The sequence below is a fragment of the Fundulus heteroclitus genome, chromosome 3, assembly GCF_011125445.2.
Source record: "Fundulus heteroclitus isolate FHET01 chromosome 3, MU-UCD_Fhet_4.1, whole genome shotgun sequence".
In the NCBI taxonomy this organism is placed as follows: Eukaryota; Metazoa; Chordata; class Actinopteri; order Cyprinodontiformes; family Fundulidae; genus Fundulus; species Fundulus heteroclitus.
In genome coordinates, this window is record NC_046363.1 from 13,857,526 (window position 1) to 13,875,452 (window position 17,927).

The 17,927-nt window shown below is 39.9% G+C and overlaps 1 protein-coding gene across 4 annotated transcripts; it reads right to left on the reverse strand.

Moving 5' to 3' along the window:
• Window positions 1-1,845: 1,845 nt before the first annotated feature.
• Window positions 1,846-17,143, reverse strand: azi2 (5-azacytidine induced 2). Of its 4 annotated transcripts, none has more exons than XM_012864636.3 (9): window positions 17,020-17,143; window positions 15,191-15,444; window positions 14,178-14,225; window positions 13,792-13,908; window positions 13,434-13,533; window positions 12,674-12,807; window positions 11,985-12,049; window positions 5,812-5,915; window positions 1,846-2,575 (listed from the first exon to the last, which is right to left on the reverse strand). In XM_012864636.3, the coding sequence occupies exons 2-9, from the start codon at window positions 15,407-15,409 to the stop codon at window positions 2,133-2,135; spliced, it is 1,230 nt and encodes a 409-aa protein (XP_012720090.2). In that variant the 5' UTR covers window positions 15,410-15,444; window positions 17,020-17,143; the 3' UTR covers window positions 1,846-2,132. The 4 variants fall into 4 exon arrangements, with proteins under 4 accessions (XP_012720090.2, XP_021173226.2, XP_012720092.2 ...); XM_021317551.2 differs by having other exon boundaries at window positions 13,428-13,533; XM_012864638.3 differs by lacking the exon at window positions 14,178-14,225.
• Between the last annotated feature and the right edge of the window lie 784 nt (window positions 17,144-17,927).

Consider the following 17,927-nt stretch of genomic DNA (forward strand, 5'->3'; position numbering starts at 1 on the left):
GCTGGAAACGGGGTTTTCTTGATTCGAAAATACTTTTCACAATGAGATATGTGGAATGGGTGCGGGACCTCTTATTGGCAACACAGAAAACAGAACAGAGTGAGCGCCACTGCTCCAGAGATCATCTAGGCATCAGTGGAAGAGCACAGGAGAAAGGAACGGATCTCTCCTCATCCACCCCTTGTTGACACCGGATTAGGAAACTACTGGGAGCCTTGGATTCGGGGCAAAGGAACAAACCCTAACCTGATAGAAGAGAAGGGAATAAAAAGTGTCACCACCAAAGCGACCCCAGCTGTTATTTCTGAGCATAATGTTGATCAGAAAGTCTGGAAATGCTTTCTTAGATTATATTTTGTGCTCTCTGTGAGTACGACGTGCTTTGATTTGAGCAAATCGCTTGAAATCAACGACCACCTCGTCCAAAGGTATCCCCTCAGCATGTTTGGCCACGATAATTAGCTCAAGTTGGAACTGTGTCCGTGGAACAGTGTTTTGGCTGCTACCCTCAGTGCAGCTATGCCCTCACCAGGAAAGCGGACGGACTATAGGGGGAAAAAAGGTGAGGCCTGCACAACCACTGCATGGTTCGCTCCCACAAAGAAGGTTATTGTGACATGATGACGCTTCCTATGTATATCAGAATAGCAAGTTTGGTCCAAAACAGAGCAAAGATTACAACATCCTGGTTAACAAATTAATCTAAATGCTGACGTAATTTTAGTGTTTTGATTACGGTTTCTTCTTTTGTGGTCATCTGCCACTGTGGGGAATTACAGGCCTGCTGTTAAATTCCAGGGGAGGGTGCTGGTTTAAACAGGTCGTCAAGCTATTGATCTCAGAGTTCCTCCTCCTCACTGGATAAATCCTCAAATCCAATTTTTATTTGTTGTACCTAAAATATGGGCTGGGGCCTTCGCTATCATTTCTTTAGTCTTGGTTGGACAATGCGTGTCCAACCAAGGCGTCATCCTTCTTGGATCCCTTACGCTTGTCACTGTTGTTCCTCCATCACACCCTATCAAGATAAAAACTTAAACACAACAGCGAAGAAAAAGTTGCAAAAATGATGATATTTGCCCTTTAAAGCTGAGGAGGAGTGTAGCGGGCAACCAAACAGGGCTGTACATTCACGGTGCGGCTGAGAGCTCCGCCCCAACAAATTCCCCCCCAAATAAGATAATTACAGGCGGATTTAAAGAGGCAGGTTGGTTTCGAGGGCGAAACATTTTAAGAACGTTTCTGTCTTGAAACTTGAAATCTCGGGAGCGATGCAATGTGCACGAGTAGTACTTCGAAACGCGTCTATAAGGCTTTCAACGAGAAATGATTTTTTTTTTTTTTTTGGAGGCAAACAGGTCAATTTTAATTTGGTAACTGCTGAAATCTGAAACAAAAAACAAAAATAAAATCTACATTTGCTCCTGTAGATCCATCCCCATCGCTGTACAAAAGCTTTCATTCCTACACATCTGCTTCATAACACGATGAGACGAACAGGGGCTACACACCTTGGTACAATTTACTCTGTACATCGATCCAATGTAAAAAAAAAAAAAGAAACTAAAATTTGCATTGCGGAGGTACACTTATACGAACTCTACTGGAGTGCTGTGGCTCTGGTGATACGGAGAAATAGGCCCCTCTGAGCCCTGTTGGGTTTATTCCGGTGAGATCCAGATAAAGGCAGGTGGAAGATGCCCACTCACCGTCTCTGCATTCACAGGCACACTGTTTTATGTGCATCTCCAGTCACAGACACTCAGGACAAACTGCCCGTACGCATGCCTGCACACACTAATGCATGTGCATACAAGGACACATACAAATGGAGATATGAGTTGGATTTTTTTTTTCTTTTTTTCTTTTTTTTTTTTGAGGGTCAGCTTTTCTCTCTGTAAAGTTGGATATGTTCGCCGATGCGGCGTGCAGAGATAACAGTTTTTTACCTCAAAAAGACCTCCTCTGGCCATATTTAGTTCCCACGACAAGGAGGCCCAATCAAGTTCACCACCAAATGAGTGGCTAAATACGCTTAAGGCAAGTTAGGTGGTAGCTATGTGGCCGAGCTGGAGACTTTATCCGCTTCTTTATTTCTTGGATTTCCGCCCAGCAATTACTCGTCAGTCTAATCAATACGGCTTGGCCCACTCGGCGTTGGGTGGGCTCATTGGAGTGAAGTTTCCCAGCGAGGATGACGAAGTGGACGCATTGGAGTGTCCCTCCCAGAACATGGCGTCGGTGGGCTTGGGGGGACTGGGGAAGGAGCGCGAACTGTCATCCAAGGAGGCCTGATTCAGGGGGGGCGGGGGCAGCACGACGGCGCAGGCCTCGCTGCCGACCAGCGCCTCCACCAGACAGCTCTGAGAGGGCCAGGGCCCGTTGTACCAGCAGTCCTCCCTCAGGCTGTCTGGCAGAGGGGCGCCCGCCGAGCCGACCACGGCGGGACAGGGACGGCCGGAGCACGAGGGGACCGGCGGGGCACTGGGGGGGCGGGGCACTGGGGCCCGAATGACTGGGAGGTTGTTGTTCTTTTCCACGTCGTCCAAACACTGGACCGGGACTGTTGACGCAGCTAAAGGCAGAGAGATAAGAGTGTGAGGGAAATGTGTTCTGGGATCAACAACAAAAAAAAGAAAAGTAAAAGACTTATCACAGAGAACTGATAAAACATATGCAAGACTATGATGGTGGCGACAACAGTAATGGAAACAAAGGAATCTGCTGCAAGGATGTTTCCGGGGCTCTTTTTTTTTAAAACACTTCGTTCATTGAAGTGTTTAGGACATTCACGTCACCAATTTAGTTCTAATATGTACATAGAGATACAACTACATAAAGATTTTACAGACAATACGGCGCTACTGTACCATCAGAACTATCCCAAAAGTACATCGCTGTGGGATTGTTTTAGTGTATTACATTAAGACCTGCAGTTTGACCCTCTGTAGGGGTAAACATGTCCCTGTCAGGAGTTTACACACACACATTATGGCCATTAGTGTCATTTTTAAAAATGATTTGCATGTTTTATTTTGCATGGTGGAATGATCGTAGAATGCACAACAAGAACCTTTAAGAACAAGAACTGGGTGAACAATCAGGATTTACTGTAGATTTTCTTTCCTCCCACATGTTGAGGTGCACCCTTGGCAAGGCACTTAACCCCAAGTGTCCATTCAATCCCCATGTCTCTACATGAACTAGAGTTAGCGTTGAACTAGTGTTAAGCACTTTGACAAGTCATTATGGCTAGAAAGGCACTATATACGTAAACTGAGTCCGTTTACCGTTTCTGTATCCCCACAGCATCAGCAATCTATAGAGAGGGTCAGATACAAACATACAACTTGTCAAACATGGAGATGGTTGCATCATGCTGAAGATCTGCTGTGCTGCCAGTGATTAAAGAGTATTGTTGCAAAAAGTGGATGGAATAATGATGAAGGGGGACCTCCTCTAGATTCCTTAACTTGACTTCAAATCAACAACTGGATGGTTAACGATCCCAATGCGCACACATCCGAACCGGCTTAGGAGTGAAGCAGATTAACAGACTTCTGGAACGGCCCTGACCTCGACACTATTGAAGACTTGGGGACCAACAGGGTCCGTGTTAGGGGACCCGCAACTTAAATTAGTTGTCAAACCACCATCCGAAATTAAATATTGATGGCCGCCAAAACCGTGTAGTTTCACTAAAACATGCCAAAATTGTTTTTAAATATCAGTGTGGGCACTGCAAAAACGGACCTAAAAATAAGTAAAATGTTCTTAAAATGTGTGTTTTTGTCCTTGATTTGAGCAGGTAAATAAGATTATCTGCCAATAGAATGAGTATTTTGACCCCTAAAATAAGATAATTAGACATCCTGCACTTGAAGTAAGATGATGGATATGGATTGTTCCCATTTTAAGTGCAAACATCTTATTCCATTGGCAGATAATCTTATTTACCCGCTCAAATCAAGGACAGATATACGCATTATAAATTTTTTTTACTTATTTTTAGGTCAGTTTTTGCAGTGGGTGCATGTCTATAGATACTGTAAGCCCGTATGCGTATCTGTGATCATGTGTGGATTTGAGAAAATCTACGACAAACCCAAACACTCGCACCCAATCCTTGCTGTAAAATGTCAGTAAAGCCGTTTTGCCATATGGTGTTTCTAACCTGGAAAAATAATGGATCCAAATGCTCTGCATCCAAACATTGAAGAGATTTGTGCCAATGATGTGAATGCAAACATTTTAACATTTTAACTAGGGATCAGCACTCTGTGTCATAGCAATACCTTGGAGAGGTTGTTTAAGCTTAAGTTATTTGTTTGAGAGGAAAAAACAACAATAAAAGTTAAAAAGATTAAGTATAAATCATGAAAAGCAAGTTTCATGTCTTTGATTTAAAATATTTTTCTTTAGAGTAACTTAAGAAAAGCTTCTAAAAGAAAATTTATGCTATTATTGGGTAAACGTAAATCTATAAGGGAGGGTAAATAATTGCAACATAATGCCCAATACTGCATAATTTGCTGTGAAATCTAATAATAATTTTATTTGTTACACAAAACCAAATGCGTTGTTTATACAGAAAGCATCACCATACACAAATGGGACCCTAATCTGAAACACAGACCACTGCTTTGATTTCGGATCACCACCGTGGACAAATATTGAAGTTTAAATGAGACTGTGCTACTGTTTTTCTTTGTTATTAATTTTATTTACCATACCTCTCCATCCACACATCATATATCCATCCTTCTCTGCCCTGCTATGCTTCCATGAGATGGTCTCCTGAGTCTAGGATTTGAATAAAAGTGATTCCAAAGGATGAACATTAGAAGAATACAGATGCACAGAATGAGTGAATAAATAACATAGCACACTCTCCTCCTCCCCCCCCCCCTTCTGTCTTTTTCGCTTCTTTCGCTCCCATCTGCCTCATCTGAGCCACAGGATTACTCCGTTATTCAGTGGAATAAATAGAACAAGGTTTATTTTCCTGCTGTATTTGGTTCTAATTTTCACCTCATGGCCTCCTCTCCTCTTCTGACTCTCGAGAAAACAGAGGTAATGACAGCCGGCGGCGTGCACAGCCGTGGAAGGAGGGGAGCGGGGGCAGAGGAAAAAAAAACAAAACAAAAAACCTTTCAAAATGTGTTTTTTTTTTTTTTTTGTTAAAGTGTTTCAGTAGTTTGAGGGGCATCTCATGTCTTGCGACACCTCCTCCGAAACTGAAACCGCCCGCTTTTTAGCGAGCAGAACCTTTTGGAACATCAGACAGATGCAGCAGCGACCCGCTTTCTTTGATTTTATTTTTTATTTTTGCTTTCTGTGTTGAGAAGCAAGATTTGAAGCGTGACTGCTTGAATACAAAAAAAAAAAATCTCTGAGAAACTCACTTTAAAATATCAGATAATCTCATTTCTAACATTGAAAAAAAAAAGAATAATTAACCTAAATTAGTATTTTCTATTACTGCTCTTACATTTCTGTGTGCGTATGTGTGTAAAACGTCTTGTTAAGAGCTGAAGCCGTGACATCTTTGGGTGGTGATGAAATAGAACAACAAGCTAAATGTTAAGTCGGGCAAATATTTAACAGATCAGTTCATTCTCTCCTGGCCCGTGGTATTAAAAAGTTTAACTGTCTTGTCAGCAGTTGACCTTCCAACACTGCAGGTGGGGTGAAAATGAATGAGGGGAGCTGGGATGTAGGGCATCACACACGATAACCAGAAAAAAAACACAAACACATGAAACGGTCTGGATAAAATCCACCTTATGCTTCTGGGTGCGCGCTGCTCACCTTGTCGGAGCTTCCTGATCAGGCTCGTCTGGTGCCTCAGCTCTGAATGGAGACGGGTGACCTCGAAGCACAGAGCTGTGTACGTCTGCTGGATGTTCTTCTCCCTGCGAATCGGACGGGACATTTAGTTTAAACCGCCTGTCGGTGTTTAGAAACGTCCAGATGACAGGAAGCATCGTGTGGGTCGTTTGGTAATGACAGGTTTGAGTTTAGGAAAAAAAAATAAAAAAGGCTATCACACGATTTAACCTGGCTCCTAAAGGAGGAACATTGTTAGGAGAAAATACTGTAAAGAAAGCGTCATTTAATTATTCCTTCAATGGCCTGCTGCTGGAGTGCCCTCTTTGCGATAACCGTGTCTTTGCTGAATGACTTGCCTCTTTGCTGACACGTTTAACACCAACCCGGGCGGTGCTGGCACTGAGGATTATCGCCTCACAGCAGAAGTTCACATTAATAAGAAACATTTCCATAGCAGAAACTCTGAGATCAAACAGCAGTGATGTCATGGTCGACGTGTACGGATGGACTTAATGCTAATTTATTCAGCCACATTACACGAGTAAAAAACAAACAAACAAAAAAAAACCCCCAACTAATAAAATAACTAATATAATTATGGTGCCTTTGAGGTACCGCAGAGCTCAAGCAAAACTCATCAGCAGTACAGCTTCTCATCTTCCTCAAACAGGAGCACACTTACAAACGTACCTGAAATGAAAACCTATACTCTGTGCTGTTTAAAACTAATGAAGACCAGTACGGATTTCCACACAACCAGATTTTAGAACAGAAATTATCTGAGCATTTTCAATTCGTAAAACATTAAGAATGTTGCTTATTTATAAAGGCATGTATGAACCTTTGAGCAGTTAGTATCTGGGGATGTTAACCTACTGAATTGACTTTCAACAAACAAACAACAGATTATTTTTGAACAAAATAAATTTTCTTGATAAATTTCTGTTTTTATTAAGCTCATAATAACTCCAGTGTCACTTGTGTAGTACTACAGGGTTTGGTCTTTGGGCCAATTCTCTTTAATATATATATATATATGATTCTTACTGGTAAAATTATGAGACAGCCTGGGATTAATTTCCACTGTTATGCTGATGACACTGAGCTATATTTATCCACAAATCCTGATGAATCCAATCAATTACTTCAACTACAGTCATGTCTTGATGACATCAAAGACTGGATGACTTTAAATTTCCTGTATTTAAATTCTGACAAGACAGACATTGTCATCTTTGGACCAGAGTCCTTAAAAAACTTTAGTCAATCACTTAGTCCTGGTGGCATTAAATTGGCTCCTGGTAATAAAGTATAAAACCTTAGTGTTATTTTTGACCAAGATATGGCATTTAAAACCCATATTAAAACAGGTTACCAGAGTTACTTTTTTCACCTAAGGAATGTTGCCAAAATTTTAGATATTCTGTCCAGGAGAGACACCAAAAAACTAGTCCATGTATTTGTTACTTCAAGGCTGAACTTTTGTAATTCTTTACTATCAGGAAGTCCACAAAATGGAGTTCAAAGCCTTCAGGTGATCCACAATGCTGCAGCAAGAGTTCTGATGAAAATTAAAGGGATCATATTTCTCCTATTTTAGCTTCCCCTCATTGGCTTCCTGTCAAATCAAACATGAAATTAGAAATTTTCCTTCTCACACGTAAAAAGCCCTTAATATTCAAGCTCCATCATACATCAGAGCTCTGATTACCCCATGTGTTCCTAAAAGAGCACTTTGCTCTCAGCGGGTCTATTGGTGGTTTCTGGAGTCTAAAAGTAGAATGGGAGGCAGATATTTTAGTTATCAGGCTCCTCTCCTGTGGAACCAACTCCCAGTTTAGGTCTGTGAGGCAGACACCCTGTCTACTTTTAAAACTAGGCTTAAAACTTTTCTTTTTGATAAAGCTTATAGTTAGAGTGGCTTAGGTTACCCTGAGCTATTGCTGTAGTTATGCTGCTATAGATGCTGCTATAGATGCGCGGACTCCACGCATACAGGTACGTGCAGAGCTCAATTTTTACGACCACATACGCAATCTCCTTTCTGTGTTACCCTCTAACACAGAAAGTATTCCTGAATTAATGTGTGCTTCTGTGCTTTTTTTGTGTCCCTGCTCTGTCTTATCTAACCACCAGTCGGTCGAGGCAGTTCTGCTGGAGGTGTTTCTTTCCTGTTAAAGGGGAGTTTTTCTCTCCACTGTCGCTTCATGCATGCTCAGTATGAGGGATTGCTGCAATGCCATCGACAATGCAGACGACTGTCCCTGTGGCTCTAGGCTCTTTCATGACGAGTGAATGTTGGTTGTCAAGACTCAATGCAATCTGCTGGCTTTCCTTAGATAGGAAATTATCTATCTGTCTGTATGATTTGATTGAATTTGACTTTGTAAAGTACCTTGAGATGACATGCATTGTGAAGTGGCGCCAAATAAATAAAATAAAATTTAAATGGAAATTGAATTATAATTAATACATACTTTGTAATACTTCAGTTTGTTTTAAGAATGCTGTCTTATTACTTCACTCTTAGCTAAATTCTCTTCTTCTGTTCTTAACTATTATGCTCTTTTCAATGCTTTTTGCAATAACAAAAAAATACAACATTTTAGGAATCAACCAATTAAATAATATGAATGCTTTTTTTAAATTTGACTGAATGCATGTTGGTTCCAGCTCTAAAGATAAAACGAGTTCACAGGAGTTCACAGATGACGGCAGTAGCATTTTTTTATTTGTAAAAGATAAGTAAGATGCACTCGAAGAGAATGGAGCTCTTGACGTCGATGCTGCCGAGTGCATTAAACAGTGCTTTCTAAAAAGAAAGCAACAGTCTTAATAAACACAGGGTGCAGCTCTTCTCCTACATGTCAATAAGAAGTACTATGAATACACCATGTGCGAGTTTTAAACAAGACATGATTTGAGAGTGGACTGATGAAAGCCATCAACACTAAACAATGAAAAACCAACATTGACTGGAGAGGATCAACTCTTAAAACATCCATCCATCCATCCATCCATTTTCTGACCCGCTTAAACCAAATATATATTCAAGTCATCTAAATGCTTTAGACATTCAGATAAAGCACTTGTATGCCTTATTTATATTTATTTAAAAGTATTTATTTAATTAGAAAAAAGCTAAAATGTAAAAGATGTTTGGAGTTATTTCCCTATTTTTTATTTGATACATAATTCTATATACTTTTGACAATTGTTTTATGACTTCACTATGTATCTGCAATGTAGAAAGTAATAAAAATAAGGAAACACCATTGATTGACTAAGGTGAGTCTAAACTTCTGACTGGTAGTGTAAAGCCTAATTATTCCAATGACGACTTATTGGCCTCAAACCACCCAATAAGTCAAAACTGAACCCTGAAACTGAAACAAAAACTTTTTAAGGTCATACCACATGATAGCTAAATTTGGGACAAACATGGGTTAGCTGTTTTCTCCAGTTAAGGAGGATATTGTTTGATTTATTCACGCTTCCACAAGTCCCAATTGAAATTGACATAAAATGTAAGAGTTAAAGGGGATTTTAACATGAACGTCTGACAGAGACAATTTTTGACGGTTGAACAACTTGATATTTGTTTATCAAACATGACTCCGAATTTTTTTTTTTTTTTGTCCATTGTGGTTGAAACGTGACACCACATACTGAGCAGATTTGAATAATACTTAAAAATAGTATGGCGGGTTTCTGACTAAGATACATAACAAATATCAACAAATTTAGAGTAACCTCAAATATTCCTGCAATATTTTAATGCTTTGATACTAAATCTGGAAAAAAAAAAAACTAAAACAAATTTCCTTTAGGTGTTTTTTTGGGGGGATTTTGTGTTATTGAATTAGTTTTACATAGAGATGCCCCATTTTTGCGTAGATTTAAAATTTTTTAGCCGTAAACATTCCTTTTGGGAGCCAAATTTCAACATCAAGTTAACGCATAAGAAAATGTTTTTTTCTGCATTCAGTGCGAGGGGGAAAAAAGAAGCAGGGAACCAATCACATGAAGGTAAGTTAATTTGTCGTTAAAAGCTAAGAAATACATTAAAAGCTCAACATTTGATAATAAGCTCCATGTGATCTAATTAAACACTCAGCCTCTTCAGTGCTTCTGTGCATAACACATATTGCTCTGGAGAATGTGATGAGATATAGAATTACGCTGCATCCTCCTCTAGTGGCCAAACAGGGAAAGTACACTCTGTTGTAAAAGCACAGTAGGAGAGAGCTTACAGGGCATACTGCGTTAATGATTTATGTTGATTCCTTTTTTTAAATGTTCTATATACATTTTAAGGGATATGCTTTAGGGTGTAGCTAAGTTGCTGGTTTAATGAGTTAACCGTATTCTACACAGCAACAGTAGTAATGTCGTTTAAAATATAATGTCAGAGCTAAGCGACAAAGGACAAAGTTTGCACGGTATCTAAGATATGAGCAGGTGAGGTTTTATGAGTGCCACAATCATTGACTTGACTTTCTTTACCAATATCTACTTAGGTTAAAAAAAAAAAAAGTTTAGAAATGAATATTTGTACCTGAATTTTCCTTAAATGTTGCTGCTACCGTAGTTTATATTGTCTGCATGACTAGCTGAACTCAGAACCTAAACTGACAGCAAAACTGACCACTGGCCACTTGTTTCCATGGATACATGGGGCGTGGGATCAGAGCTGACGTGCATCTTATCCAGCAGTAGCTTGAAACAGAAAGAGTGCCAGTTTGTGACGGAAACTGAAAATTTCCTCCCCAAAGAGAAAAAAGGATAACCTTTTTTTTTTCTGCAGGTATTATTGCTAACTGGTGTCAGAAAGAGCTTGATGTTAAGGTACTTAAAGTACATAAAAGTCTTCATACCCCTTCTTCCATATGACATTTTAGAATGTTACAAGCCCAACGTTTAGTGTATTTCACTACTTTTATGTACAAAACCAACACAAATTGGCACATAGGTGTGAAGCAGGATTACTGAACCTTTTGGCTTCCAGTCAAAACACAAGGTTTGGGGAAAAACTAGGACTGCATGTCACCCTGAACACTTTATTCACATGGTGGTAGCAGCATCATGCTGTGGGGAACTGTTTCATGGCAGACCTAAATCCAAATACCATTCTGTGGCAGGACTTGAAAGTTGCAGTTCACAGACCCTCTCTATCCACTCTGACTGAGCTTGAGCTATTTTGCAAAGGAGAATAGGCCGAAAAGTCTGTCTCCAGATGTTGAAAAGCTGCTGAAAAAACCCGGAGTTGTAACTGTGGCAAAAGAATCAAGAATCTCTCAAGAATTCACACAGATTCACACCTAAAACACAGACAAAAAGCCAGACATAATGTTCAAGTTGAATGCACCGACAGCACTTCCTGAGAAGCTAAAAGTGTGTAAATAGTCGTTAGCATCTGAAAAAATGTAAATGTTCGAGTAAAAAAAAAAAAAAAACAAGACAGTACTTTATCATTTACAAAACAATATAAATTACTGTGCAATTGCATGAAGGTATCAGACAAAATACTCCCTGAGAGGTTGAAAAGTCTGCAAACAGTCATTAGCAAAAAATGTTAATGCTGAAGTTAATCGATGCTTAAGTTCCAAAAGACAGGTAGCAGTGGGATTACAGGATGATGTAAAACGTACTGTGCAACTGCATGAATGTATGACGCATGTATTCTGGAGAAGTTAAAGGGTGCAAACTCTCATTTGTAAAGATTTGAATCTTTGAGTCACAGAACTGTCAATTTGCATGGATGTCCACACAAGCCCTTCCCGAGAAGCTAAAAGTGTAAAAATAGACATTAACAAAAGGTGATTCTATAAAGTACTAACTTAGATGGGCTGAATACAAATGCACAAGATATGAAGGCCATGTGAAATTTTACCTACACTTCACTATTTTGCCTTACCTTGTGCTGGTTTATCACAACAAATTCCCACAAACACATAAATAATGCATACATTAGTATAATGTAACAAAACATGAAAACTTTCAAGGGGTAACAAAACCTTTTAAAGGCATTGTAAATACTTTTTTTTATGAAATTGTTCATTTATAGTTTGTAGTCATGTAAATAATTGTTTAACATTGGATTAGCAGTCATTCTTTATATATATATATGTATAAAAAAAAACACACGCTACCTTGTGTTATGCTTTCCATCACCTGTCTGGTTCAAGTCTGGTCCATTAAGGCCTTGTGATTCCTCCTGAAACAGAAATAAGTTACAGAAGATGAGATAAAGAGACTTTACCGATCCCGCAGAAGGGAAATTCAATTGTTAAAGCAGCTTCCTGAAATCAGAGGGGGAAATAAAACACACAATAAGCTATAGAATATATATATAAAAAATAAAACGTCACGTTTTGTACAGTCCCTATGTACAAAAACCCCCAAAGAAGACCTAAACTGTTGAGCTGTGCAGCATAAGCAATGCTTTCTACACTAAGGATGGATCAATCAGCCACTGAAGGAGCGGCTCAGAGCCCTCACTGTCTGGAGCAGTGAGTGGGAGGTTTAGTCCACATTGGAAGAAAGCTTAGCTAACAGCCTCGTCCCTCCCACTATATATATATATATATATATATATATATATATATATATATATATATATATATATGTATAAAGCCATGCACCACCCTATGTCATCTGGGATTTCAGTCTTTTTTCCAGCAGTGATATTTTTTTGTTTCATCACACCCATCCTGTCTTTACTGTAACATCTACACTGTCTTCCACTGTAACTCACCCTTCAGAGGGGTTTTGTCTACTTTGTCACTAGCTTTCTTTGTCTGACTCCTCTTGTCTCCACCACCCTTTCCTGCTCACTCACCGTGCTTCTCTCCAGCAGCCGGCTGTTCTCCAGCGTCACCCTCCCGAGCTCCTCCTGCAGTTTGCGGATCTGCAGCTCCGTGTCGACTCTCTCCATCTGCCAGCAGTCCTGGGGGCTGTTCAGGCTCTTCATCACTTGAGATAAGCACGACACACAAGACGTAACTAAAATAAACCTTTTAAGACGGCTTCTTAATAAAGTAAAACATTTCAGGACATTTATGTATTTCATTATTATTGTAAAAAGGAGAATGTGTACAGTTTAAAATGTTATGGTAGGTGTTCGGCTTTAGTTGAATTTCAACTAATTAAACAAAAAAAACAACAATAAAATAAAATTTAAGTGCAATTTTAGATTCAAAAGTTGTTTTGAATCAGAAATTAAGTCATTTTGTAAAATTAAAGTTACATTTTTAAATCTAATTCACATAAAACATTTTTTAATCTGATTGGAAGAAAACAAGCAACCTCCAAGGGTGCCAAAACGAGCACTTATAAAAACACACTGTGGAAGTTTAACATGGTTTCCACCAGGACAGAGAGACCAGTTCTGTAAGAAAAAAAAAGTGGTTCTGATGGTCCCTCATCAACCCAAAGGGAACATTATGGGCAGAAATGCATTATTTCATCCTTTAGTGACACCTTTGTGTGCCTCATTTAAGCATAGCGGCCTAAAAAGTTCACGTCGCGTTTTTCACGCGCTGCTCTTCGGCTGTGTGTGCGTGCGGAGCAGAGAGGCGGCCCGTGTGCTGTACCTGTACCTTGGGAGGTCTCCATCTCTGTCCTCAGTTGAAGCAGCTCTAACTCTTTGGCTTGCAGCTGCTCCGTCAGCAGCCTCTCACTCTCGCTCTTCTCCTTTTTCTGATACAGAATGGAAAACGGGCAGTGAGGTGTGGGGAGTCACCGTCAATACCGATACATCAACTTCCCTCTCTCCGTCCAACGCACAATGCAGAGCTCTCTTTTGACACAATATCATCTCAGACATAAGCCAAGAGTACAAAAAATGTATAATAAACTGCATAAACCTTATAGTAAGTAATGTCTGGTAAGTTTCTTTATGTAAAAATGAAAGGTAAAGTCAGTGTGTGAAGATTTTATATGAAAAAGGAACCAGACCAGTTTATTAAGCTCCATCTGCAGGTCCTCCTTCTCGATGTAGATTCCTCTGTAGGCGCTGAAGGCCTTGTTCACATAATGGGGACCCTCTGATGGAGGAGCCTCTGGCCTGAAGAACTGCAGCGAACAAAAACAAAACGCATTCTTGACAAAAGGAAAGACATTAGCCTGTTTCAAAGCTGATCGAATTTCCCGAGGTTTTAATGAAATGTCTGTGACAGGCCTTTGTTTTGAGTTTTTTTTTTTTTCTTTTTCTTTACTCTGATGCTGATGTCAGAAGATGCAGCAAACCCCAAAGCTCTATGTATTTCATTTGCCCCCCCAACTAAAATACGCTAGTACTAAGCAAACCTCAGTTTATTCTCACACATCTAGATTTTCCTCACCTGCACTTCACAGCTATCTGAGTTTTGTGACTTGCAACCAGGCTGGCTCTGAAACACAGAATATAGTCGATGCATTCAGTCATGTCGATGCATGGGAACCGGCATAGCATACCTGCAGAATGCATCAGCATAACAGCAAGCAAGGCTGGCTCTGCATACTTCCCACAGCCGGAGCTCTGCCAATGAATATCTACAGACTTATACTGGTGTGGTGTCTGTGGGACACTCTTCTGACTGGGCTTCGTTGCTGCTGATTCGCGTCCTGTAGCTGTACTCGGCTACAGATGGGGCAAAAGTCATCGAGGACAAATCTGTGCTGGAGTGAAACTTAGTGTGTTAGTGTTTCTGCTGCCTGTGTTTGGTCCTATGTGCTTCTTAGTTTTAATCTTTACTAATCCCTGTCGCCTTTGAGATGACATTGACTGCTGTTGCCCTCCCTCGGCTCGTGCAAAATTGTACCCAATAAGCATTTCACCTATTTAACCTTGTACAGATTTTTTAAAACCTGACTGAAAAGCTTTAATCTCCTGATTTTGTGCTTTTTACATATACTTTTTTTTAGTTGACTGTTATTTTCCTGTCCAATTATTGGGGACTTTGTGTCTGTTAAAGGCGTTTTATAAATAAACCCTGCTTACTTACTTTGTAATGCCTTCTCTGTAGCATGACTTTATGCTAAGTTTGGGGGAAGGTGAGTCGCAGATACAAATGTCAAGGTGCTTCAAAGGCATCCCGCCCGGCTCTGTCCAACCAATTGTTTAAGGATGGAGAGAGTATGGCACAGACACTAAGACATGTGGAGGAGCTGCAGAGGTCTGCACTTCATTCTGGGCTACACTTGAAAATGCATGTTCAATGACTTCATATCGATGCTGTTTACACTCCAACATATCACCATAGGTCGAGCGGTTTTGAGTTTGTCGACGGATTTCTTGTTAACCGTCACCTTGGACCATGTTTTTTCCGACACCCACGTCTCCCACAATCCCCGGTCTCACTCTTCCCATCCTTACCTTTTCCTCTAACTGCTTCACCCTTTTCTTGAGCAAAGTGTTCTCCCGCTCCGTGTCTCTGAGCCTCTTCTTTATGTCCTCGTAGGCCGTGACCAAGGCGAAGTGAGAGGCCACAGACTCGTCGCCGGCACACACCGACACGGGGCTCTCTCCGGCGGGTGTGTAGGCCGTCTCGTGTTTAAGGATGCAGATGTCATCGTCTACTGTCAAGGGCTCCATGTCTTGACAGAGGTCTAATCCTTAGAGGGGAAGACCTAAGAAAAGATGGCAGGCAGAGTTTCAGCTTATTTACATTGCGGAGAGGTGCACTGGTCAGGCAGTTTTCCCGGCTGATACAGATTTTCGGTTTTCTCTGAGCACTGCCCTGCTGATTTAGACGTTTTCTCTAATACCTACAACACACTAAAGGGAGAAAAAAAAGTGCAGCAGGTTCTTTGATAGAAGTATTAGATTCAAATCTAACAGAAAATGACATTATTAGAAGATCAGAGTTCAGTACCTTTACAGTGTTTCGTACCTGACCTTTTCAGGTATGAAACGGGGCTTCCTCTGGATGTTTTGTTTAACAGACCTCACTTTAAAGTGATTTTCTATATTTTTATTGTCTATAAGTGGGAACTAAAACAGAGCCATGCCATTCTATGTATCAGTTTGTTTATATGATTCTTATCTGATTTCAACACAAAACACTAAATCAAACTACATGCTGTGAGTAGATGTATTTATAGACCAAACAAGGTGAGAGTTATTTGCCTTAATGCATTTACTGAAATAATAATAATAATAAAAAAAATATATCTTTTTGGATTTTTCATTATTTGACCTACTGATCAATAATAAGAGCTGAACAGGAAAAAATACAACAAAAAACTAATTGGCCATTGTTGATCTCTAGAAATCTCTCTTTTTTTTTTTTTTGTAACAACACAGTAATTAAGGTTCTGATGCAGAGCAGAGGCTGTGTGATCACCGAGTGTTGTTCAACAATAAAAAGAAAAAGGGGGAATATCTACCTAAAGGCTCTGTCTAAATGTTTCGGAAGGGGCAGAACCCAGATCTATAGCGGTCATCTTCCTCAGACGGTTCAGCAGCCTGCCGCTAATGTCAGTTGATGATGTCACCACGCAATGATACAGCAAACACAAACGCTCCAAGTTTGCTCAAATGAAGAGAAACTGTTGACGTGGAAATGCGCTCTTCAGCATGACAAATGAACAGGACGTCTCAGCTAAGACGAAGTGCAGAACAAGACACGAAAAGGGGAGCCGCTTACTTCTAACATCCGAGGTGACGAACACCAAGCTAACCCAACAAGCAGAGAAAACGAAAGTAAATGTTTGTGATCCGTGAAGAGAAGCGAGGCGTCATTTTTTTTCTTTCTTTTTTTTTTCTTTTTAAATCGGACTTCCTTTAATGAAACAGAACGGCTAACGGGAAAGACTTTGTTCACAAAAAGAATTAAGCACGTCTTCGCAACAAAGGTGACGAAAATCAGCCTCGATCTTGACGTGGACGATCCGTGAAACTCGTTTTTACAAAGGCTGTTTGCTAACGTTGCAATGTTAGCTTTGGTTCAACACTCAGCCCTGAGTAAATAACATAAATAAAAAAAAATTAAAATGGACAGCTCCACAACATGATGCGGAACAATAGCACGCAGTCACTGGACGACGAGGCTCAATAACACGTTACATTTCTCACTAATAAGCGTCACCAATCTGTTGTGATGATAACGGCTAGCTAAGCTCTGCTAAAGTCTTTTGGCTAGGTGATTGAAAAACGAGCCCAATATTTTTTTTCTTTTCTTCGCACTGCCGACTCGCACTAACCGTGTTTTGAAGCTGTCCTCAGTTTAATACCAGCTGGCCACATAGAGCTACTATTTACGCTCAAAAGCAGGAGAGCCTGGGTTTGGGAGAGGAAAAAAAAAAACAAAAACAAAGAGACGAGGCTGGTTAGACACTCGCAAGTGCCTGGTCCGAACTGACAGGTGAAGGAACATAAACTTCCGGGAGTCACTTTGCCTGATCGGGTCCTTTCAAAATAAAAGCGCGAAATTAACGTCGGCGTCCGAGGCTGGGGACTTTGTTTTGGCCGCTACGTTGCAGTGACGTCTAATGCCAGCAGTTCAGTATGACTGACGGTGAGTTGAATTTAAATTCACACACAAACGACGCACACAAATTAAGCTGTGTTAATATATTAATATATGTTTCCGGTTTCTAAACAGCTTAAAAGCCACATTAAAGCGGCTAGCTGCTAGCATGAACCATAAAGCATTTAGTTTTAAAGTGTGTCGTTTATTATTTAGGGAATTATTGTTTGTAGCATTGACATTGGAGATGCTCTGATAAAAGCCGAATTTTGTATGAGAGTAGTGCGTTATCAGCGCGTGAGAATGGAAAGCCAATAGTGATACAATCCGGTCTAAATAGATGTGTCAAATTCATATTTATACACCTGTTGGTCTAGATTAAATTGTAATTAAATACATAGAAAAAGTATAACATTGAAAAAGCATACATATTTAAGTATCACTGAGTTTTGTACACACAAATAACTAAAGGTAAAAAAAAATCATGAATTTAAATTTTTATTATGTTTCGTGGTAAAACAATGAATCATAATTAAAATTTTTATTTAATTATTTTGTACTTTCTACGCTGTAGCCCATCATTAAATAATTTCAACTATCACCATGGATTTTGACAAAAGACCCCCAACATCTGATTGGTTA